The sequence below is a fragment of the Cloeon dipterum genome, chromosome 4 (assembly GCF_949628265.1).
Source record: "Cloeon dipterum chromosome 4, ieCloDipt1.1, whole genome shotgun sequence".
NCBI lineage: Eukaryota > Metazoa > Arthropoda > Insecta > Ephemeroptera > Baetidae > Cloeon > Cloeon dipterum.
Window position 1 is genome coordinate 33,848,526 of NC_088789.1, and position 24,906 is coordinate 33,873,431.

Genomic DNA, 24,906 nt, shown 5'->3' on the forward strand with positions numbered 1-24,906 from the left:
GCGGGAAAATTGGAGAATTCCCGTACAAAAGTCATACATTTTTGTTCTAAATACCGGTTTTCAATCAATGGAAACGCTTGTTTGAGTCACGTGACCGGTTATCAGCTGCTTTTGCATCAAACAATAAGCGCCGGGTTTGCAGCTTTGTTTTTGTTTATTTACTGGTCCAAGTTTGTTGTTTATCGATTGCCGGCTCTGCATCCACACTCACTAGAAGTTATTCAAAGAAGAGAAACGCAAGAAATTTGCCCTAAATATGGCGGAGAAGCTGAAAATGTGAGACGAGACGATATTCAAAAATGTTTTGTTAATTTTTTGCGATTTCAGACTGGTTTGCGGCGACGTGAATGGCAAGTTTAACAAGTTTTTCTCGCGGGTAGAGAGCATCAACAAAAAGAACGGGCCGTTCGACTACCTGCTGTGCGTTGGCAATTTTTTCGGCGATGGCTCCAACTCGGCCGAGTGGAATCTCTACAGAAATGGCACCTTTGAAGGTTTAAACAGGTCCTTGAATATTTTTAACAAATTAATTTGATTATTTTAGTGCCGGTGCCGACCTATGTGATCGGTCCGAGCGACTCGAAGATGCTCAACAACTTTCCAGACTCAAATGGTTGCGAGCTTTGTCCAAACGTCAACTATCTGGGTCAGTTTTAGATTTTAAACCATCGATTTTAATTTAAATAATTTATTGCAGGCAAGCGGGGCCTATTCAGCACGTCCGAAGGGTTGAAAATCGCGTATGTAAGTGGCAAGGAGGGCGGCAGGTCGGACGGATGCACTTTTACAGCAGAAGACGTCACGGCCGTCCGAGATACGTGTCTCCGAAACCAGTCCAACTTCAAGGGCGTCGATATTCTGCTCTCCTCTCAGTGGCCGCAGGGGGCTAAAGACGTAAAATTAATTTTTAACATTAAAGGGCCCGTCAACCAAAAATTAAAATGCCTCTGAATTATTATTAAAAATTTTAAAGGCTTTAAATTGTTATCAAAAACTTTAAAACGCACCATTTTGAGCAAAAATATTTATTTGAAGACTTACACCGCAATTTTAAGCAATTAAACGCCATTTATAAACTCAAAATTTAATATTCTGCTCTGAAAGAATTATTTAACATTAAAGGACGCGTCAACCAATTATTAAAAACCCTTTAAATTTTTTTAAAATCCTTTCAGGCGTTTAAATTTAAAAAAATCTTCAGAATTTGTTGGGAATGGCGCCATAAAACGCTATTTAAGATTTTAGACGCCATTTTAATCCCACAAACGCAATTTAATTTTTTACAAAACGCCCTCACAACTAAATCCTCAACTAAAATTAATTTAAAATATTTAATAATAAAAAATATACGATTTCCTTAAATAATCTCATGATAAACCTTTTCAGGGTATCGAAGGTTCGGCGCTGCTGAGCTGGCTGGCAGTGCAAATCAAGCCTCGCTACCACTTCTGCGGGCTGCGTTCATTCTTCTTTGAGCGGGCGCCGTACCGAAACCACGACACCGGCGACCAAATCGACCTGAGCACGCGGCTAATCAGCATGTCGTCCGTCGGACAAAAGGACAAGTGGCTCTACGCCCTAAGCCTGACGCCTGTCATTTTCACGCCGCTCCGTGAGCTTTCCCAACGCACCACAGATGAGACGCCGTGCCCTTATCCCAATTCCACGTCCCTGCCAGGGGCGGCAACGAAAAGGGTAAGGCCCTCAGGATTGATGAAGAAAGGGCTCAAATTAATCATATTTATTAACTTCAAGGGTTAGGAGGCACGTTTTACTAGTTTCAGGGTGTTTTCTGGGTATGGCAACTTTTTCAGGGTAGGCCCTCACAACAGTGTAACGAATTTTTTGCTTAAATGTTTGTAATTACGTTAATGGGATCAGGTTTTCTGTGAAATTTGACCCAGGTTCTATTCAGGGTGTTGAATCTTTCCCAGGGTAAGCTTACCTTCCAACTTGCATTGAGATAATATTGAAAACTGATTGTTTACAGCTGGGCCATTACAGATTTTGAAATTATCTGAAATCAGGTACCTTAATTTTTCAGGGTACATCACCTTCAGGGTAAAAAATGTTTTCTAGGAGCAAAACAATAAGAGAACCATTTAAGTGACTACTAAAGCGTTCTAATGTCCTGTACTCAGGCGTTAGTGTCGATCTTTTTATTGTAACCTTCCGTCAGGGTCATTTTGGTAATCATTTTAACAAAGTTTCTAATTCCAGGAAGGATCAAACCAATTTTTCTACGACATGGATGCGCCTGCCGACGGAGGAGCGCGCAAAAAGCAGAAGAGAGGGGAAAGGAGCGAGGGGCAGGCGAATCAGGGTCCGTGCTGGTTCTGTCTGTCGAGTCCGCAGGTTGAGAAGCACATGGTTATCAGCGTTGGCACCGAAGTGTACCTGGCCCTGGCCAAGGGTGGTCTCACGCCTCATCACGTGCTCATCACGCCCGTGACGCACCACCAAGCCGCCTCCCAGCTGCCTCCAGAGGTCCTCGACGAGGTTAAAAAGTTAGTTGGGGAAATTTCTTAAAGGAACCCTACTTTGCCGCCATTTTTTAATCCTCTTAATCGCAATTTTTGTATTGAAATCTTCCCTGAAAGCGCTTCGCCTCTATCTGGGCCGCCATTTTTAAATTACATTTTTTCTTAAAGTGACTTACCTGCTACTTTGCCGCCATTTTACTTCCAAATTTAATTGTTTTGAACTGTTAATGTAATGAGGAAGCGTCCCAGACAAAATATAAAATTAAAATTTCAAAGTTTACGGGTCCTTTAAGAAAAGTATTTTTTCAGGTTCAAGTCTGCTTTAAAGAAATTCTTCAAGAAAAAGCACAACAAGGCTGTCCTGTTCTTCGAGCGGAACTACCGAACGATGCACATGCAGATTCAGGTCATTCCCATCCCTTCCTCGGCCGCCTCGGAAGCCAAACTAGCCTTCAAGGTATGAACTAGGTGATTTTCCCGGAAAAAATTCAAAATTTTAATATCAGGAGTGTGCTGAGGAGAAAGGACTCCAGCTGTCCGAGCTACCAGACCACGCTGACCTGAGCCAGGTGGCACCTGCGGGCACCCCTTACTTCCACGTCGAGTTGCCGAACGGCGAACAGCTGTACATGACTGCCAAAAAGAATTTTCCCCTGCAGTTCGGAAGGTGGGTGACGGAATCAATTAATATAGAAAAGTTGCAATCAGGTCGTTTCAGGGAGGCTGTGGTCGGGCCTAGCTTGCTCGACATGCCTGAGAAGGTGGACTGGAAGGACTGCCAGGTGAGCAAGGACGAGGAGACAGCCAACGCGGTCAACTTCAGGGAGGAATTCCAACCTTACGATTTTACTGTGTAAATCTGTAAATATTTCCAGGGAGATTTAAAATAATAATAGAATAAACAGTCATGTTTTTCTCTATTCACTATCACATCTGTACAAGCAATTAAATCAAGAATTAAGTCCCTTTACTTCTTGTTGGATGGCTGAGGAATTCTATATTTGGCCATCTCGATTTCGGCCTCGAAATAGGAGGTGTCGTTGTAGCAGTAGTACTCGGGGTTCTTGTAGGCGCCGTCCTTTTTCGCTCCAGGACCGACGGCTGCGATAAAATCATCAATTTTTTATTTTTAATATGTTTGAAAATTCTTACGTTCGTTGGGGACCTTGAGGCACTTGGCGCTGAGGCCCTGGACGTTGGGAATCGAACTGGAGGGGCCGCCAGAAGGGCTCTTGGCCTGCGAGACCATTCCGCGGAGCAAATCCTGCGAATTTTGGTTTATTTCGGAAGTTAAAATGGCGATTTGGGCACTCACAGTTCGCGCGGGACTGACGAGTCTGGAAAGAATTCTCGCTTGGCTGGCCATTTTCCCAGAAAATTCGAAAATCGGCAGCGAATTCGGCACCACCAGCTGTGTTGTTTTTGTTGAGTGAAGATAAAAGACTAAAAGAGTAGCGAGCGGCCATTAAAAAAACCGGTATAATTCTGAGAACAATTCAGTTATTTCAAGTTAAATATTCTATAAATTCAGATTTATGAAAGAAAATTCGCATAAGTAGCATTTTGAATTATTTCTATTATGATTTTAGGAAAATTCAAGAGTTTTAATGATTTTTTTTACATCCAGTTATTCTTAAATATACCGGTATAAAAGTTTCAGCTCATCTGTCGTCTACCATTCAGTGACCACACCCACCTTTCTTAAAATTACATTGGTGCTGCCAGGTGCTGCACTCTAGCCGCTAAAGCTGGAGAAGTTGAAACTGCTTGTAGCTCTGTGATCTTGATGTACTGGATGGCGGGAAAACTAAATAAATCAACGCCTCTCCGAACTCCAATGGTAGAAATTCATGAATATTAATATATTTTCCATATTTTCGGATCTAAGATCAGAATCAGCAGGGGCCAGATTCGCGAATTAAGCAGATCAGATGCAACAAGATGGCGTCGTCGTCAAGGAAGTTGGAGAAAAGATAATGCCCGCTTCATTGTTATTTTAATTTCATTTATATTTACAATATTTACAGAAAAACCCTGTTAAAACATACCGCTATGAAGACACGTATTAATGTTGTTGTGTTTTGTTTAAATTGAGAAATTGGTGTCGATCAGCCACCAATCAGTGAGCAGTCCAGCCATGCTCCGTAGAAACGCGTTGGAAAGTTTTTTATTTCCAAAAATAAAGTTTTGGCTGAACCTCTTTTAATTTTCAGCACGTCAAAAGTGAAGAATGCACATTTTGCAACTGCTCCCAACACTTGCAGTTTCCGCAGCTTCCTCAGGATCAGCGGGGGCCAAAAGTGCGGTAAAATTGGTTCGCACTGCGCAGATCCAAGATGGCGTCTGAATGGGAAACAGAAAGCTCTTTTTGGATTGCGGCACGAGTGTCAAGAGTTTGTTTTTACGATCCAAAAGACACAATTGGTATATACAAGTAATGCAAATTTATTGACCAAAACATTTTGCTTATTTTCGCGCATTTTCTCGTGACCGTTTTGCTCGTGATGCGGTTTACCAGCATCTTACAATTTCTTCAATACTAGGGAACGTGTTTGGCCTGCAAGAGGATTTATAAGCCTGAATTTCTCCAGGAAACCTGTTGCCACCGTCCACGAAGCGGTTGTTGTTGAATCGGGACGCCGCCTGACTGTTCATTTCATCCACGAGAACCCAGCAGTCGTCTTCGTAGTGCCGCCCTTTTGGACAAAAGAATAGTATTTAGATAATGTTTAATAATTTTTTTTATTTAATTTCCTTATTAACAATTCTCCTAAACTGAAAAAAATGGTGGATGTTGGTTGAAATTTAGAAATTTGATGACCAATCCGCTCTTTGACTTAGCGACTGATCGCTTTCAAATGAAAATTTTCTTTCGAGTTTTTTTCGCACACAAAATTTATAATATCTCACCTTTAAGCTCCAGTTCAGGAATCCTCGCTGCTCTCTCGGCTGTCCATTGTCGCTGACCTCGTCACCCTCTCGAGACTCCTATCCCCTCTGGGAGTTGCCCGCAACCTTTGTCTGGCTGGACGCTTTCTTTTTGTTGAGGAGCGTGGTGGCAAAACCTTGGGACAGGTCTGCTCGGGGTTCGAGGGGCGGATTGTCGGGTGAGAGCATGGCAGTCTGGCGGTGGGGCTTCTTCGCTGCCACCGCCGCCGCCGCCTGGCCCCTGCTGTTCTGCGATGTGCTGGCAACGCTCTGGTTATTGTTGCTGTCCTTTAACGTGACCGCCATGGTAGCCATACGGCGGGGAGCCAGTTCCCTTTCCGAATATCCGCGATAGTCTTTACTACACCATTAACGACCAAGCAATTTTTCTTTAATTTTACACGCATGCCAGCCTTCCGAGCAGCTCTGCACGCATCGAGCAGAATAATCTTCTCATCCTCGGGGTGCAAATAGTCATTGATGCATACGTTTGTGCTCCTGAGCTTGTAGGAGTTACTCATCAGCACTAGGGTTGGGAAACTTAGACGATCGACTATTTTTTTCTGTGCTCTATTTCTTTCCAAAAACATGCGAAATCTTCACGAATCATGAAAAATGTTGACGAGTGACACCCACTTAAAATCGTCTAAAACCGTCTAAATTGCCAAAAATCATCTAAACCCACTTAAAACCGTCTAAAACAGTCTGAAATTCCCTGAAATAGGCTGTTTGCTGGGAAAATTACCAAATTATACAATATAACAGAATGCAACGTGCATTTGCCGCGATTATCGAAGCTCCCAGAGCCATCTGTAGCCCCTATCACGTATAAATTATATATTATATTTGTTCATGACGTCATTTCACGAATTCACGACCAATAGAAATTGTTCGTTGAATACTGGAAAACATGTTTCACCCTGTTTTCGCGGCAAGTTTCCACGTTGCGTTTTGCGTTCACCATCGGGATATCAGAGAGCGTAAACAACGCCAGGGTTTGTGCTTTGTTTGAATAATGGGCAAGCAAAAAGCAGGAACTTTGCAAGGATACATTGATCTTGACAAGGGCGTCCTGTATAAAGTGGATGAAAAAATTTTTTGCAACGCTTGTAACCAAGTGGTAAGTTTCAAAATAAGCACATTGGTGCACCACCCTTTCATGTACAATTTTTTTAGATTGATAGTTCTTGTAAAAAGAATATGGTCCAGCACATCTCAAGTAAAAATCACTTGAAAAACAAAGACAATGCTGCTGTAAAGAAACGGCATCAGCTGACTTTGGAGGAATTAAAGCTAGATAAAAGAGATGAATTCAATAAAACCCTTCTGCGGATGCTTGTCTCTTTGGATGTTCCTCTATCCAAGCTTGACAGCCCTTGTTGGAAGACCTGGGCATTAAAATATCTTCCAATGAGATGTCCAGATAGGAAAACTTTGGCCAATAAAGAAGTTCCAAGATTGTATAACGAGAGGTAGAAATTTACACACAAAATTATATTCTCAAAGCAAGTAAAACAATTTGCTTGTGTTGCTAGGTAAAGGAATCCATTAAAAGAAACGTAGGAAACGGTCTGTTCTACGTTGTGTCGGATGAAAGTACAGACATCAAAGGCGATGCTGTAATGAATATTCTGGTCGGCAAACTTGATGGTCAAATGGCCCATCCAGCTTATTTGATTTGCAGCAAAAAAATGGATGAAGTCAACTCTGAAAGTGTTTTTAAATTGATTGATGAGGAATTAGGTAAAAAAAATTCATTTTAGTTAAATCATGTCAAAATAATAATATTGTGTGCCATTATATCTTGCAAATTTTTAGTGGCTCTCTTTGGGATCAAAGAAGCAAGAGAAAGGTTTGCATATTTCTTGAGTGATGGTGCCCCATATATTATCAAAACAGGAAAAATGCTGAAACTCCTATATGTACATATAGTACATGTGTGCACAGCACATAATTTGCACAACGTGTGCAAAGTTGTCCAAGATCAATTTGATCTTGTGACCAGATGGCTCTCTCAAGTTGAAGAGGGTGAGTAAAATTGAAATTAAAAATTTTCTGAAATAAGCAAGTCAAATATATTAAAGATATCTATTTATAGGTTTTCTTGAAATCACACAAAAGAATTGAGCATTACAAAAGAACAGCTCCAGGGTTGAAGTTGCCACCAGATCCAGCGCCTACGCGTTTTGGCACCTGGATTGAAGCTGTAAGTTTCAGCTGCAATAACTTTGAGACCTTGGTCAAGGTAAACATTAGAATTCAAAATTAGTAAATGCTTTTCTCATTAAAAAATCAATTTAGATTATTGAAAGCCTGCCCTCTGATGAAAATAAAAAAGCCAGCTGTGTCAAGAAAATCAGAAAACTGCTCAGCAGCAAAAGTGATCAACTTGGACTTGACCTTGTTGCTTGCTGCAGCATGTTTGCATTTTTGCCTTCATAAATTAAGCTGTTGGAGAGTAACAAATTGCTGCTCACTGAACAACTTGATACTCTGAAGGATTTCAAGAGGAAACTGTCTGAAAACAAAGGTGCGAGGGCTAAAGTGGTCGAGAAAAAGTTTGACACTGTGGTGGCCAAGAATGAAGGTAATTTTCGTAATTTTTATTTTACTTTAAAATGCGACGTGCGAGTCCAAAATGATCTTGATCTCTATTTACTTACTTAACTGAATTATTTGAATTAATAATTTTTTAAAGGGCTGAAAACAATGAAGCTGGTTGGCGCAGCACTGAAATGAGAAAAAAGCTCTGATTGTGGAACTGGGTTGCCTCTGAAGAATGTGCTTGCTCTCAAGTTTGCACAGCTTACTAGTGCTGATGTAGAACGCTCATTCTCAAAAAGAAAGGCAATGCTGAGACCGAATAGGATGAGATTCTCGCAGGAAAATTTTGAAATGCACATGGTTATCAACCACTTTTTCAGCCTGGAAGATGAGGAGAACTAATGAATAAGTTGTCGGCAGTGTAATTTGCATTACCAAAAATAATAAAAGTTAATTGCATAATGCATAAGTAAATTTTCCTGCTTTTTCCAATGAATTTTGGTAACATTAAAGTGAATTATTTGGCCCATAATTGAAAGAAAAACTGAAAAAATATTGGAAAATGCATGAAATTGGCACCAGAAATCAGATTTCTCAAAACAGTCTAAAACCGTCTAAATCGCCAAAAACAGTCTTTTCGAGGGCAAAAAGCGTCTAAAAATAGTCGACTATTTTGTACGAAAAAATAGTCTAAGTTTCCCAACCCTACTCATCACGCTCTTCATCTTTTGTGCGTAGCTCCAGAATGTTATCACTATTTTCCGCTTTTCTTTATCAGGCTTTCCAATGCGGAAGAAGCTCTCGACCATCTCTTCCCTGGGCTTTTTCGGCAGCTGCAGTTTTTCAAATAGAAGGTCGTCTACCGCCGATTCGAGGTTGTCGCCTGTTGGGACGCCGAACACCATGATGCTCCTTTTCCGTAAACTTTCGCCCTCTTTCGTCTCGAGTCGAGCTGCCACTTGTTCGTTCGTCAGCTGTTCAATTTTGTCTGACATGGTTGTCAAACGAGTGTCTAAATCCTCCACGACGACCTTCAGGCCGTTAATGGCATTGTTGGTGTCCTTCAATGTTTCATTGAGCAGCGCAATATGTGGCGACCCTGTAGAATTGAGCTTATTCTTCGTGTCTACGTCCATGAACTCAATTCCAGTGTCTCGCTCTATATTCTCAAGTGGCACCTAGAATTATTTTTATTAATTCAAAACTGAAATGTAAGTGCTATTATGACTTACGAGAAAGTTTCCTAGGTTTACGAAGTAGCTGATGGCCTCATTCTTCATCACGTAGGACTCCACTTCCAGCTGCAGGCTGTCGCTCTCCTTGATTATCACTTTAAAAAAGTGGGTTGGTACTGCTACGTTGTTTTCACCAATCACTTGGTAATTAACGTAGCTTTTGCCACCGACTTCTGACCTGAATTTTAAAATTATTATCACAGCCACATTTAAACTTATCGAGTATACGCACTCTGGTAAATACATAGGACCGCTATATACGTAAACATTCATGTAGCAAGCAGTCAGCTCCCTTGCATGCTCTTCGAGCTTCATCCACGCGCCCTGGTTTAATCCTTTCACCTGGGGTACAATGTTCGAAAAGATGAATGTTCGATTGCAGTCCCGCTGGGTTTCTCTGTGGTTCGCTGCAGCCGCCATGTGTCCTCGGTCAAAGCCACTCCCAAGGTAATCAGAATTAGTGGACCTGTATTCCAATTTATGACACTGTCGCTGTTCAAATTAGTTTGATTTTTATACCTGAAGCACTTGAGTAATTTCTCGTCTTCGTAGAATGTGGAGCGTTGCACGTGGTGATTGCACCGTGTAGACTCTTTGGTTAAGTGCTCAAAAACCCAGATTGGCACCCGTTTCCTTTTGTCGTAACACAATTTAAACTTGCCAAATGACTGGATTTCGACCGCATTTTGAAAACCAAATGGCATGTTCTGGAGACAAAAAAATGTTTTTGACATTATTCATAAGGTTTAAAATAAAATAATGACAGTTGCATACTTCGCAGATCCGATTAGGAGGCTCGGTTTGTCCTGGAGATTCTGCTTCAGGTTCTGCAGCTGAGACAGTGGGACATATTGGAGGGACAGGTTCCTTCTGCTCATCCTTTCTTGAAAAGTAAATCACCGAATATGTTATTCCAGCGAATAATGTAATCACTCCACCAACGATATTGATTAGCCGTGACATGATGAATTATCGATTTCGTCTGGAATAAATTCTTTCATTAGTTCATTCGTCATTCGTTACTATAGGATTTTGCGGTAAGTCTAACTAATATAAGTTTTCCATTGCACACGACCAATAGGACCGGAGCTTCGAATTTTTAAAGGTGAAAATACGCAGTTTGTGAGACGACCAACATGTAACACATGTCATTAAATATATATGTATGTAAATGAAGAGTTTAAACAGTTTAAACAAAGCCAACGACCAGAGCATTATGATATTCGCTTCCTGACCACTCAAGTGAGTTGGTCGGACTCTTTAAGACACGTACGGAGGCAAACTCTTTGCTAACCAATCAGAAGCGGCTCCGCAGCCGGCATCAGCCAATCATTTAACGGCGGATCTGGAGCGTGCGCCTCTGTTCTGCACAAATTGCGTTCGGCCGGTCAGAAAATTTTCAAGGCACCTAAGCATAAGCAGCCGCCCATGGACCCAATAGTGGTCAAGCTGTATAACGAGTAATTGTGCATCACTCTTTTTTTTGCTCTTTTTATCCCTGTCCGAGGACCGGAGGAGCGGGAAGGGCGCGCACTGCACTAGCACGAATGCTGAATTCCGAGTGCGAATAACACCGCGAACGGATAACATGGGTGCACCAGGCCGCACAGGGACGCAGCCCACTCAAGGGCCACTTCCCTCCGCACCGAGGACTTTTTTGAAACGCTACACATTCGTCCCGTGAAGCCAAATCACGCATGCTGGAAAGGTGCAAAGCAGCTCGTTGAGCAATTTGAGCATATCAAGTCCTAAACTAACCACTTTTTGCTATCTCTTACATTGGGTGGCCAGTATTAGATCTCCCAACTGCTCAAATACCTCATCCCATTGCTTTGACACTCCTGAGAGTGCCGCTGAACAATGCGAGCCAACGGGCTGTTCGTTTAATTTCTTTTGTAACTATTATGTTTCGCCATGTAAGGGAGGTAGTTGGAAATATTTGTAATTCACTCTTGAGAATGTCTGGGAGCCGGCAGGATCAATTGAACCAGCCTGGAATAATGAGCGCGTGTCTGGCCGAGTGCAGCACACATATAGCTCCAAAGAACGCCCACGACGGCCATGTCCACAAATAACTTATCAAATTTCTTAAAGAAAACGTACTTTTTCCGCCATCTTTTAAAAATGGCATTCTTTAAAGCCACTTAATCGCCATTTTTTATTGAAAACTTCCCCGAAAGCGCCTCTCCTACCTCATGGCCGCCATTTTTTATTGATATCTCCCCTGAAAGCGCCTCCTCTGACACTTATCCGCCATTTTTTTATTGAAAAATTCTCTGAAAGCACCTCTCCTACCTCATGGCTGCCATTTTTTATTGATATCTACCTTGAAAGCACCACTCCTACCTCTGGGCCGCCATTTTTTTGATTGAAATATTCTGTGAAAGCGACTCTCCTACCTCATGGCCGCCATTTTTATTGGTATCTACCCTGAAAGCACCTCTCCTTCCTACCTCTGGGCCACCATTTATTATTTAGAACTTAACTTAGAGTTGCACTTCTGCCACTTGGCCGCCATTTATTTTTGATTGAAATATTCTCTGAAAGCGCCTCTCCTACCTCATGGCCGCCATTTTTATTGAAATCTTTTCTGAAAGCGACTCTCCTACCTCTGGGCTGCCATTTTTTTATTTAGAACTTACCTTAAAGTTGCACTTCTGTCACTTGGCCACCATTTTTTAATTGAAATCCTTTTTTAAAGCGCCTCTCCTACCTCATGGCCAGTGGCCACCATTTTTTATTCAGTACTTTCCCTAAAGTGTCTCTCCTTCATCTTGGCTGCCATTTTATAATGATATCTTCCCTTAAAAGTCCATTTCCTGCCTCCTGGTCGCCATTTTTGATTGACTTCTATTCCCTGAAAGCTCCTCTCCTATCTTTGGGCCCAAATTTTTAATCAGATCTTTCCTTAAAGTGTCTCTAGTCTATCTTGGCCGCCATTTTTAAAGTACGTTTTTTCTTAAAGTAATTTTCCTGTATCTTGGCCACCATTTTTTGATTGATATCTACCCTGAAAGCACCTCTCCTACCTCTGGGCTGCCATTTTTTATTTAGAACTCTCCTTAAAGTTGCACTTCTGCCACTTGGCCACCATTTTTTTATTGAAATATTCTCTAAAAGCACTTCTCCTACCTCATGCCACCATTTTTATTCAGTACTTTCCGTAAAGTGCCTCTCCTTCAACTTGGCTGCCATTTTATAATGAAATCTTCCCTTAAAGTCCATTTCCTGCCTCCTGGTCGCCATATTTGATTGATTTCTCTTCCCTGAAAGCTCCTTTCCTACCTTAGGGCCAAAATTTTTAATCAGATCTTTCCTTTAAGGGTCTCTACTTTATCTTGGCCGCCATTTTTAAAGTACATTTTTTCTTAAAGTGATTTTCCTGTATCTTTGCAACCATTTTACTTCAACATGCAATTGTTTTGAACTGTTGATGCAATGAGGAAGTTTCCCAGAAAAAATAAAAATTTCAAAGTGTACGTGTCCTTTAAGAAAAATATTTTTTCAGGTTCAAGTGACCACCTACTAAACTTGTAATTGAAGGACGAACCAATCGGAGGTTAATGTTCCTTTAGTGGGAGGCAGCCTACAAAAGAGATCGCGCGAAATCGCCGGTGTCTGGTGGTAGTGGGAACGTGTCGTTTCTTCCGTTCGCCGGCGGCACCGTCGTGGCGCTGGCGGGCAGCTGTAGCAGCCAAAATAGCGTTTTTGCGAAGCGGATTTCTCGAAAACCATTTGGTTTGCAAGCTTGATTCCGACTTTAAAGGTAGTTCAACTCGTGCTCTTTCGTTTGACACCAAATTCGCGGAGGGCGGCATTCAATAATCCTGCCACAGAGCCACCGGCGCAAACTCATTTCAACATGGGCACGATAGGACGGCCGAGATGCGCGAGGCGTAGGCGCGTTCGGATACATCTAATTTGCTCTTAGAAACAGTCTAACAATAGTCGACAATTATGGCTAAAAAAACCGTCTAAAATTCACAGCCCTAGTCATTAGTTATTATGCCGTGGAAGAATTTAAACTTAATAAATAACGCGTGAATAGGAATATATATATTGGCCGTGCCTATTATTCTTGAGATCAATTCCTTCGCCTTTTTTTCCCTCTTTCGACCACGAGACCACCCACAGTGGCAAGTAAACAAGCTTGGAATTCCCTGCTGTTGGGGAGCATTCATTGTGTTTAAAAATAACAATAGCAGGTAAAATATTTCGTTTCCCCTCGTGCAGGGCATTCAAAAATCGACGACCCATGAAAGGAGCATGCGCGGACGTGCGTTTTTGGTGTAAATAAAATATAGGAATGGTCTGGAGAGCAGCAATGTGAGAAATCTGTTCTAAAATAAAGAGGCTGCTCATCAAATGTGCCTGAAATTAATGATGAAATGTTTTTAATACTCGTATCTTAATTGTTTCAGTGTATACGTAATGTTGAGACAATGGATGGAAATTAATTAAAAATAGGACAAGTTTGGATTTTTTGCTGCTCAAATAAGTTAATATATTAAGAGTGAAAAAATATATTCGTTGCTAAATTGGTCATAAAAATTAGATAAATTACGTTACCACAACTTAAAATTAATCTAGTCAACAATTTGAAAGTGAAATATAATTTCTTACTGTGAGTTGGTAGGCGAAGACTGAAAGACTCCTTTGGTAGGCAGAGGCGAGCACTGGAGCTGCAGAGAGATGTCAGTCAGTTGAAATGTGAAATCTGTCTGTTGTCTGTTGCTTGTTGCTTTGAGCAGGCAAAGCCACATGCTCTGAGCTCGGAGGGGTGGGGGGTAGATTTAACACAACCTCTAGCGTGTTATTGAAATATTTATTTGTTGTTTGCACATGCGTAGCGTCCAGTGGTGAGAGAACGAAATATTAGGTCCTGGGTCTCTCTCTCTCTCTCTCTCGCATTCCGTTCCCAGGTGGTCGGCGAAACGATAAATCGTTTGCTTCGATATTTCTCTTCTCCTTTCCTGGATGTGTTTGAAAATTTAGCTAGCGAGTTTAAATGAATAATCTAAATTCTTCTTCTTCTCCCGGTAGCCACTCGCATATAGATATTAAAATAATATAAAATTAATGTTTTTTAGTGTAAACTAGCCTCGGTGCAGATCTCAGGTCGGGGTACCCTGAAAAAGGTAATTTGAGTACCGCAGGTCAAAGCCCTTCCCAAGACCTGTCTAAAGAGGGTTCGTGGTCGATGATCGGACAAACGGTCGAATTTTAACAAAAATAAAATCATTTTCGTTCATGAAGCCAAAAAACCGTAAAAAATTAATTTTAATTTTTCTATGGGTGCGAAAATTCTGAAAATCGGTTTCCAAACCTGCGGTGGTCCAGCACGTGCGATGAAGCTGGTAAAATCCCTTAATTGAATTGCGTTTTAATTAAAAAAAAATAATGTTTAATTTCCCCTGTTGTCGCTATGGATAAAATATAAAAATTGTGTTTTCCAGCTTTTCAAAATCTTTCACGTCCTAGAATTTTGATCGGATTGACTCGTATTTGGTCTCTAAATGATCCTAGATAAATTTCGCGGATTGATTCAGCGACCTTTTTAAGCATATTCGTCATTCACGGGTGATATGACCGGTGGAAATTGTTGAAAAAAATTACTTTTTCGAAGAAATCTTTGGGCCTTGCATGCTGATCCGCAATAAATTTACTTATAAACCTAACAAAAATTCTTTGATTATACAGAAAATATCTCCCTTTCTTTAATTATTTGGATTTTAAACACCGATTTAGCGGAAAAAATCGAGAATTATTTTGTTGTGATATTTCTCGAGCATATAATCTGTGTTTGCCTTGGAGCGACGTATTGTTGGGGGTGGCAGCTGCACATGCTGCATTCAGCGGCAAAGCGAACAAAAAGATAGGGTCCTGGCCGGTCGCTTGACCTGCGGCTATTGTGAACTGTTTTGTTTGCCGCTCGCTCTCGCATCCTCTTCCCTTACACTCGGAAAGTGAAACGATAAATCGTTTGCTTCCAGATTTTTCTTCTCCTTTTCTGGATGTGTTTGAAAATTTAGCTAGCGAGTTTTTAAGAAGAATCTAAATTTTTCTATTTCGAGCCCGATAGCCACTCGCAGATAGAGCAAAAGAGAAAAATACTCTAGAGGTTTACATGGAAAAAAATCGATCAGGAATCGATTGGCATCGTCAAATAATACAATCCCAGTGTTCTTTATATTTGTTATTTTTATTGCTGCAGATGAACAATCGTTTTCAATTCCGAATCAGATATTACTGAAAGGCACCAAGAAAGTCGGTGAAACGATTGCGACCAAAGATACTGTCAGTAACAGTTGGCCGAAAGCCTTTGCTGTTACTATCCAGGATGGTCAATTCGATTTCTGTCAATCTTGGCAGGAAAGCGGAAGCAGTCTTCAACAACTTGAGGACTTGCTCCATGTTCTCTTCCGGAATCTGATCGTTGAACCGTTTGGCTCCTTGTTCATCTACTGCAGGAGCTGCTCTGAGCTCTATTTTCAGTTTCTGCAGCTGCCTCAGGATTGTCTCGTTAGCGATCATGGACGTCACCACTTTTAGGTCTTCAACCGTGAAGAAATGGCTTACTGTTCCTTTCAACCGAGCTCTTTCCAAATTTGGCGCCACCAAGAAAATGGTGGAAAGTGGTGTTGGTTGAAGCTGTAGCTCGTAATCTGGTCTGATAACATGAATAATAATTTATTCGATTAGTCCAGATGCTCGCAAAGAATTCTTATAAATGGGGTTCCACTAAAAAGAAGCTTAAAAACGGATCAAAAACGTTTCCTTCTGCAAATCTTAAAATATAAAACATCAAAAAGATGTACTTTCCTTAAAGCTCATTAAGAACCATAAACAAAAAATTATTCTTTGAAAATTTGATCTTTCTAAAAAGGTTCATAAGTATCTACTCACTCGTCCAACTGCAATTCTCTTAGAGAGGACAGATTCGTGACGTTGAGCTCTGGGTCATTCACGATGCTCGCTTCTTTTAAAATCAGCCTCTCCAAGTTCGGGAACTTTTCGGCAATCAGACTGATTTCAAGTTGTAGCTTAGCAGATCTCCAAATTGATAAATTTTTCATGGTGAACGTGCGCACGTTTCGCCAGCAAGAGGCTTGATAGGTCGCAATTGCTTTAGAAAAGCTTTTGCCACCATCCAAAAAACGGATGAAGTTGAATCGGGACGCCTCCTGACTATCCGTTATTTCATCCACGGGAACCATGCGATCGGGTGGTTCCTCCCAGTCGTCTTCGTAGTATCTCTTGTATATATTTTCGCCCTGTGGGTAAAAATGGATATATTTTGGTTGTTTCATTCTTTCGACATTAATTTAGGCGCGGGTGGCTTTAGAAATTCCGAAACAGAGCCCGAACGAAAACTCATTTAACATAGAATAGATACGGACTTAGATCTACAAAGGGAGATATGGCGCGTTGATCCTGCTCTCAATATAATAATCTCTGCTTTATCAAAAAATAAATCAAGGTTTTGCTGTTTCCAGACAAAATTCGGCGAATTTAACAATTCGTATTGATCCTATTGCTACTATTTATCGAATGAAACTGTCTAAAAAGAAAACAAAAAAATGCAAATCTATGTGGCACATCTCATCTTACGTGTAATTCATTTTTTTCGCCCATCATTTCGATGGAAACCCTACGGAAGCTACCAGGTGAACCTGAAAATTTTAAGGTAAGATTGCAGAGTTAGTTATCGTATGTTTGTTAGAAAAATTAAGAAATTAATAAAGATTGATATAGAGACTCTGCCATGCCACCTATAGTAAACATTTATGTTAATTGCTACATCCAGTTAGAATAAAGATGGAGTTATAGATAGCACACAACGGCTCTGTGTGTCTCTGTACACAAAAATCGTTCTAATTTCCTTAACTACAAAGACATCCGTAATCACCGGACGTCCCAATACACTTCGGACAGGCGCCCCCTCCATAAGAGTACGCGGAGGTAGCGCGCTATTTGAAAGCTCTAATTTATTTTAATGTTTAGATTTTTCTAGACTGCAGCGTATGAAACATACCTGTGTAGATTGTGCGCTTACTGAGGTCAGCATCTATTCCTCCGGAATAATCCACACAAAAAATCTTGGACTCGGTTAGGTAGACCTTCTCCAATAACCGGGCATTGCGGCAGCAAAGTTCATCGAGCAGGATTTCCAATCTCTTAAACCTTTCCGGCACTCTAAAGGCAGGGTCGCGTTCAATGGAGTGGACGATCAAGCTGGGGAAGCAACTTTCCAAGTACTGAGGGGTCGGCTCACGTTCTTCCGGAATTCTGTGCACTGCTGCCCAGATGACTTGCAAATTGGGCATTTTTTTGCACACGTTGAGCAGGTGATCGATTTCGTAGAAACATAAAACCGGAGATATCTTCAGGCTCTTTAGATTGCGAAGCTGTGCCAATTTTCTCAACCGTTCCTCCGTCATGTGTGAATGAAATTTCATGTTGCTACATTTGCCGATTGTCAGTTCTTCAAGGTTTGGGGCGTTCTCGAGCACATTAAGCAGCTGAGGATTGAAATTTTTAATTTAAAAAAATATTCACTGAAATGATGCGATATTTTAATATAACCCAGTTTCCGTGCTGATTTTTAGATTAAAATTTAAGCATGCATGAAATCAAACTCTATATTCTACGTTTTTTCCAAAATAATTGAAGGAAAAGGGCAATACCATTTCCACGAAGGACTCCTCCAGATAAGTCATCGAATTGCAGTAAAGCAAACAGCCGGTGAGGTCGACTTTCAGCGTCTGCGCATTGATCAATCGTCTGAACATGGCCACCCTCAAAGAGAATTCTTCTTCAGAAAATCGTAGATCCTCGGATTTCAAGTGGTGGGAAAATTCCTCCAGCAATTCGTTTCGCAGTGTGTTCGCTGCAAATTTAACAAAATTTTATGATTCCTAATTTGTAGGAGAGGTGTTTTCCGAATTTTCATTTCGCCACGTCTTATTGGTCCAATAGCCGCGTTTACGACCTAACACTCGTAATCTTGAATTAAAATTGATGCTTTATCCTTATTTGATGAAAAACTTAACTAGTATATTATAATAATGCACGGAAGTCTCAAAGTACGTTTAAATCGAACGCAAAATAACCGATAAAATAGTAACTGTACACTTACGTAGCTTTTCCAGATTTTGTTCTTCGGTGTCGTTGTGGGCGTGAAATCTGTAATTTTTGGCGATGCATTTCAGTTCGAGTTTCTTCAAATTCGATTCTGGCATCCGCAGTAGCGACAGCCTCGTCTTTGTCATGTTCAGCAGAGTTGCATCGTCGTCGTCCATTTCAACAGATTCTTCTCAGCAATGAATCGCTTCTGAAATAAATGGTTGAGTTTTTTATAGGCAAATTTCCATAACATATTTTTTTCTTGCATTTTTTTTCATGTAATACGAAAATCAATTCAATTTTCCCTTAAAAGAAACTATTGTGGAGCGGAGAATAATTCAAAAATTTTACGCCGTGCAATTCTGGGTCTTTAGTCTCTCATTTCAGTGCCTCCCGCCCCAACTCACCCACTGCCACCGGTGGCGATGCCCGAGATTGTTATAATGGGGCGGATTTTTCCTTACGAGTGTCCAGAGTTTGTTTTAACGATCAAAAAGACACAATTAGTTAAGAGTAATGCAAGTTATTCGTCACAAAACTGACCAAAACTGGGTTCATTTTGCTCACTTTCATAAAAGTGACCGATTTTTCGCGTGAAACTCCACCGGACGCCATGCCTGCGCGTCGCACGAATCTGGACCCCGCTGCTTTCCAGTATGGTTCGTAATATTTTTTACCTCAAATTTTCTAAAAGCGTCACAGCAGAAAAAATTGGGATTTTTCTAATATCGTTATTTACAACTTCCAATCTCGGGTCTTTAACCATCAGAATTTTAAAAATTGCATTCCATTCAACTCGTCTTTACCTTCCCCAGACAGCCGTAATGTTTTGAGGGTGATAAACCCTCGATCATCCCTCGAATAGAGAGTTGGTTATAAATTCCAAAGACCAATAAATCCCCTGCACATATTTTCTCTGCCTCTGTCGCCCACCCACATCGGCAGGTTAATAGTCTCTCTTGGAAATCGCCGGCCGTTTGCGCGCAGATGTTATTTCAGAGGGGTTCCTTTCGTTGCGCGTGACAATAGAAATAGTTGCGCGCTGCAGGGAAAAAATTTCGTTTCACCTCGCGCTTGGCATTGAGTCAACGGCGAGGCAGCGAAGAAAAAGCGCGGCCGTACTCTTGGTAAATAAAATAATAATTGTTGGGAGGCGCGCATCAAGAAATATTAATTCTAAATTCTCAACTAAAACAAGTCAACATAATAATTAATAATGGTGAAATAATTAAACTACTTTATTCTTCTTTTAATTTGTCCTTCAGGCCTAGAAAATGGACGAGAATTGATTGAAACAAAAATTTTAGCTTTAAAATTGAGCTAAGCTTAGGTTAATTGCTCAAAGTAAACATAAGTTTAACGTGGAAGAGAGTTTAAAAATAAAAAGTCATCTTACTGGCGAAGTGGCACGGCAAAAGAGGGGCTGCTCGGCAGGCAAGAAGGCGCAGGAGAGATGATGCTCGGCTCAGGTGACGCGACCGTTTGCTGCTCTGATGCTCCGCGCCAGTGCAAGCCACCTCTCTGATTGTGAGATCAGAGAGAGGTGGTGGATTTTTCAACTAACACCGGCTTATTAATAGAAAAAATAATTTTCAGAGAAACGGAGACGCCAGAGATTTTTTAAATTTTTTCTTTTCCTTTCAATTTGAGGAAGCTATATGAATTTTTACCATTGGCACGGATGTTTTTTGTTTTGTTTTGTCCAGCGAGAGCGCTTTGAGTGGTAATTAAATGAGGGCTTTTATCCAAAATTCACCGGGACATTCTTAATTTTGGCGGCCCACCAACCTCCCTCCACCCGGGGTTCGCAAAACCCAAAAACCTGCATTTTTCCGGAAAAAATCTAATGCATTGCCAATTTTTTTTTTCTAAATTTTGTGCATTTTTGAAAAACACATTTTATTGGAAATAAAAAAGGACCTTTACAAATACGTAAACGAAATATGTATGCCACTGGTCTCACCAGAAGACCCAAAATTTTAATTTTTCGAATTTTTTTCTAAAATTTCGGGTGCCATTTGCGCGAAATATTACCTTTTGGGGGTTAATTTCAGAAATACATTAATGCGAAAATACCAAAAACTGGTGGGTTCCAGTTTTCCACATTCGAAACTCGAACAAATTGGAATCTTTCACAATTTTGTAACTTTTGCAACTCCTAAGCTCTTGTTTAAACCTTCAGAATTGTAAAAATTGTACACTGATGGCCACTCGCCTTGACCTCCCTGGACCAGTTGAAGGGTTTAGGGGTGCGTGAGATTTCCCTCCACCACCAATACGTTGCCACATTCTTTTTATTTTTTGCTCTTTTTATCCCTGTCCTCTCGGACCGAGAAGGGCGCGCACTGCACTAGCACGAATGCTGAATTCCGAGTGCGAATAACACACCTCGAACGGATTGAATGGGCGCACCAGGCCGCACAGGGACGTAGCCCTGCCCTGAAGGGACACTTGCCTCCGCACCGAGGACTGCATTGAAATGCTAGACATTCGTCCCGTGAAGCCAAATCACGCATGCTGGAAAGGTGCAAACCAGCCCGTTGAGCAATTTGAGCAATTCGAGTCACTAAACTAATTACTTTTTCTTCTCTGACGCATTGGGTAGCCAGAATTAGACCTCCGAATTGCTCAAATACGTCCCATTGCTATGACACTCCTGAGAATGCCTTAGCAATGCGAGCCAACGGGCTGGTCAACCCACTTAAAAATAAAACATTTTGTAGGTATGAATTTTTGTAATAATTTTGTAACTAATTTGGAAAATTATTTTGTTCAATTTTGAAATAAGGGACGGCGTCGTAATTTAGAAGAGGTTTTGGATTATTTTAAGAATTTTTAAGCTTAAAGGAAGCATCATAAAATATTTTTTATCGAAATTGTAGCAATGGGGTTGAAAGGGTAAGAGGGTAATCTCCTCCTAAACACTTGAGCTGCTTGGAAGGTCGAGACGAGTCTAACGAAGGATAGTTTTTGCAAACAAACAAAATTAACATAACGCTGAAATTTTCAGTCAGGGTGTTTGCGAACCCTGATCACGGGGCGCGCAACGAGACGTGCCATTTTTAGCAATCAAGTTAATCGAGTTTCGGGTGTAGTCATCACCAAATGTTTTTGACTATCGACATAAATCGATATATACCGTCTGAAAGAATATCGTCCTATATAATCTATGTTTAGCTACTAAAAATCGATACATATCGTCAGAAAAAACATCGATATTTCAAATCGTTTTTTATTTGGCCAAGACTAGAGTCGGGTGGGGGGTGGGGGCCTGGCGGTCCACTTGGGCCGCGGCCCACCGGGGCATTGCCCAGTGCGCCCGATGGGTTATCCGGGCCTGCTCGGGGGCATTTAAAATGCGGGTAATTTCGGGCTAAAGGTAATAACTGAGCAGCCCTCTTGCCTTCCGCGACACCTTTTTCCAAACTCACTTGATTTTAAAGTGCTCTTGCCTGCCGCTGGATATTGTTGGTGTTGGCCTTGGAGCGGCGCATTGTTTTGGGGGTGGCCGCTGCACATATGCAGCACATATGCGGCTGAAATGACATAAGGATCGGGTCCTGCATCGCTTGACCGGCGGCTATTTGGGGGTGGTTTTGTTTGCCGCTTGCTCTCGCATCCTGTTCCCTTACACTCGGAGAGTTAAACGATAAATCGTTTGCTTCCAGATTTTTCTTCTCCTTTTCTGGATGTGTTTGAAGTTTGAAAATTTAGCTAGCGAGTATTTAAGAAGAATCTAAATTTTTCTAGTTCGTGCCCGATAGACACTCGCATTTAGAGCAAAAGAGAAAAATACTCTAGAGGTTTACCTGGAACAAAATCCATCAGGAATTGATTTGCATCGTCCAAGAATATAATTCCAGGGTTATTCTATTGCTTATAATTTATTCTTTCACCAGAAGATGGACATCTATATTAAAAAAAATCATGTCGAATTTTAAAAATAGTAAGCACATAATGAGAAAAGGCACCATTCCTGTCAAACATCTCGCTAAAACTGTACCCAGGAGGGAGAGCCGGAATGGGCCTTGAAAGGAGGGTAATAAGCTGCACTAGAAACACGCACTCACATACGCCTTACACTTGGAAGGAAACTGTGCCGCCACTGCCGCCGAATAGTCTTTCAATGCGGGGGGTGTAGCATTCCAAAAAGCGCTGACTCGAAAATCAAACACACACTGGCCGAGTTCTGTGCGCGCTGGTGGCTGTTGCAGCCGCGGATGCTGCGGGTCGTCGCCGTGCTGCACTCGGCCCTCGGTGATGCTTTCAATTCCTGATCAGATATTATTGAAAGGCACAAAGGAAGTCGTTGAAACGATGGCGTTCAAAGATAATGTCCGAGTCAGTTGGCCAAAAAATGCCTTTGCTATTCCGTTTTCTTCTGCTGAAGCGAATCTTCTCTCCCCAACTATCCATGGTGGTCAGTTTGATTTCTCTCAACCTTGGCAGAAAAGCGGAAGCCGTCTTCAACAACTTGATGACTTGCTCTATATTCTCTTCTGGAATCTTCTTGTTAATAATTTTGAATCCAATCTGATGTGGAATAGAAACTGCTCTGGGCACGATTTGCAGTTTCTGCAGCTTCTACAAAGTGGATGCAGTTGAATCGGGAGTCCTCCTGACAATCCTTTATTTCTTCCACGGGAACCATGCGATCGGGTAGTAGCTCCTATATATTTTTTCGCCCTGTTGGTCAGATAGATATTATTTGGTTGTTTCATTCGTCCGCGATCATTGTTTCGACTTATGTTTTTGTTCAACTGACGCGCCTCCGTTTGACACTAATTTTGGGCGCGAGTGGCTTGACAAATTACGAAACAGAGCCGCTAATGAAAACTCATTTATCATTGGGAAAGATGCGGGGAATCAGATTTGCGAAGGGAGATAACGCGTTGATCCGACTCTCAATACAAGGACTCTGCTTTGTCAAAAAATAAATCAAGGCTTTTTTCCTGACCAAATTCGGCAAATTTTACGGTTCGTATGGAACCGATTGCTAATATTAATCGAAAGAAACTGTCTAAAACGCAATAATTTGGAAAATCAAATACAAAAGAATGAACATATATGGTAAATCTCTTACGTGTCTTTGATCTGTTTCATTCGTCATTTCGATCGAAACTCTACGGAAGTTTCCTGGTGAACCTGAAAAAATCAAGGTAAGATAGCATTTATAGTAGCTTTGTCAGAAAAATTGAGTAATTATTACAGTTTTAATTTATTTTAGATATTTTAGATTCCGTAGCAAACATACCTTTGTAGATTGTGCGCACAACGATGTGTTCATTTATTCTGCCAAAATGATACGCACAAAAAATCTTGGACTCGCTTAGGTAGACCTTCTCCAATTTCTGGGCGTTGAGGCAGGAAACATGATCGAGGAGAAATTGCAAGTCGCTAAAACTTTGCGGCGTATTAATACGGGCGTCGCCTTGAATGGAGTGGTTGATCAAGCTGGGGAAGCAACTTTCCAAGTACTGAAGAGTCGGCTCACGCCCATCCGGAATGTTAGACAGGTTGACCCACATTACTTGCAAATTGGGCATGTGTTTGCACACGTCGAGAAGATGATCGATTTCGTTGAAACATAAAACCGAAGATATTCTTAGTTTTTTTAGCTTACGAAGCTGTGACAATTTTCTCAACCATTCCTCCGTTATGTGTGTAGAAAGTATGTTCCTACATATGGCGATTGTCAGTTCTTCAAGGTTTGGGGCGTTCTCGAGCACATTAAGTAGCTGAGGATTGAAAATATTTATTTCAAAAAATATTCATTCAAATTATGCGATATTTTAATATAACCCAGTTTCCGTACTGCTTTTTAGATTAAAATTTAAGCATGCATGAAATCAAACTCTACATTCTACGTTTTTTCCAAAATAATTGAAGGAAACGGGCAATACCATTTCCACGAAGGACTCCTTCAGACGATGTGTCGAATCGCTGTAAAGCAAACAGCCGGTGAGGTCGACTTTCAGCGTCTGCGAATTGATCAATCTTTTGTACATTTCCAGCCTCAAATAAAATTCTCTTTTAGAAAATCGATGATCCTCGGATTTCAAGTGATGGGAAAATTCCTCCAGCACTTCGTTTCGCAGTGTGTTTGCTGTAAATTCAAAAATTTTATTACTTCCACCTTATTGGATGAGTTTATCAAAATTTCATTTCGTGGCACACATAGAATGCCACGTCTTATTGATCTAAGCCGCCAATATATTAGCTACTTTCGATATTAAGGTTTTTGGGGAGGATCACAGCAACGCAACCTTGAGAAAAAATGGCAACCCTGGGCATAAGGCAAGCATTGTACAGAGTTTCAAGGTCGAGCTAAAAAAAAACGGTGCCGTGATCCGCCCCTTTCTGGTGCGATCATCTCCTCTATCTTTCCCTTGAAATATTAAATTTAGACTTGCCAAAGACCAAAACTTTGTTTTGCTAATAGCAGTAACGACGTAACACTTAAAATTGATGGTTGTAGCTTCATTTAATGAAACTCGTATTTAAAATGCACGGAAGTCTCAAGTATATTTAAATTCAACGCAATAACCACTAAAATAATTTCTACTTACGTAGATTTGCTGCATTTTGTG

General features: G+C 41.0%; 2 protein-coding genes across 2 annotated transcripts; one reads left to right on the top strand and one right to left on the bottom strand.

The window, feature by feature from the left end:
* The first annotated feature begins 133 nt into the window (after positions 1-133).
* LOC135943033 (CWF19-like protein 1) lies at positions 134-3,387 on the top strand. The gene is made up of 9 exons (XM_065489420.1): positions 134-276; positions 328-494; positions 545-646; positions 698-894; positions 1,387-1,695; positions 2,221-2,507; positions 2,793-2,940; positions 2,990-3,150; positions 3,202-3,387. The coding sequence occupies exons 1-9, from the start codon at positions 257-259 to the stop codon at positions 3,338-3,340; spliced, it is 1,530 nt and encodes a 509-aa protein (XP_065345492.1). The 5' UTR covers positions 134-256; the 3' UTR covers positions 3,341-3,387.
* Positions 3,382-3,918, bottom strand: NdufV3 (NADH:ubiquinone oxidoreductase subunit V3). The gene is made up of 3 exons (XM_065489422.1): positions 3,799-3,918; positions 3,636-3,747; positions 3,382-3,584 (listed from the first exon to the last, which is right to left on the bottom strand). The coding sequence occupies exons 1-3, from the start codon at positions 3,847-3,849 to the stop codon at positions 3,451-3,453; spliced, it is 297 nt and encodes a 98-aa protein (XP_065345494.1). The 5' UTR covers positions 3,850-3,918; the 3' UTR covers positions 3,382-3,450.
* Positions 3,919-24,906: the final 20,988 nt, after the last annotated feature.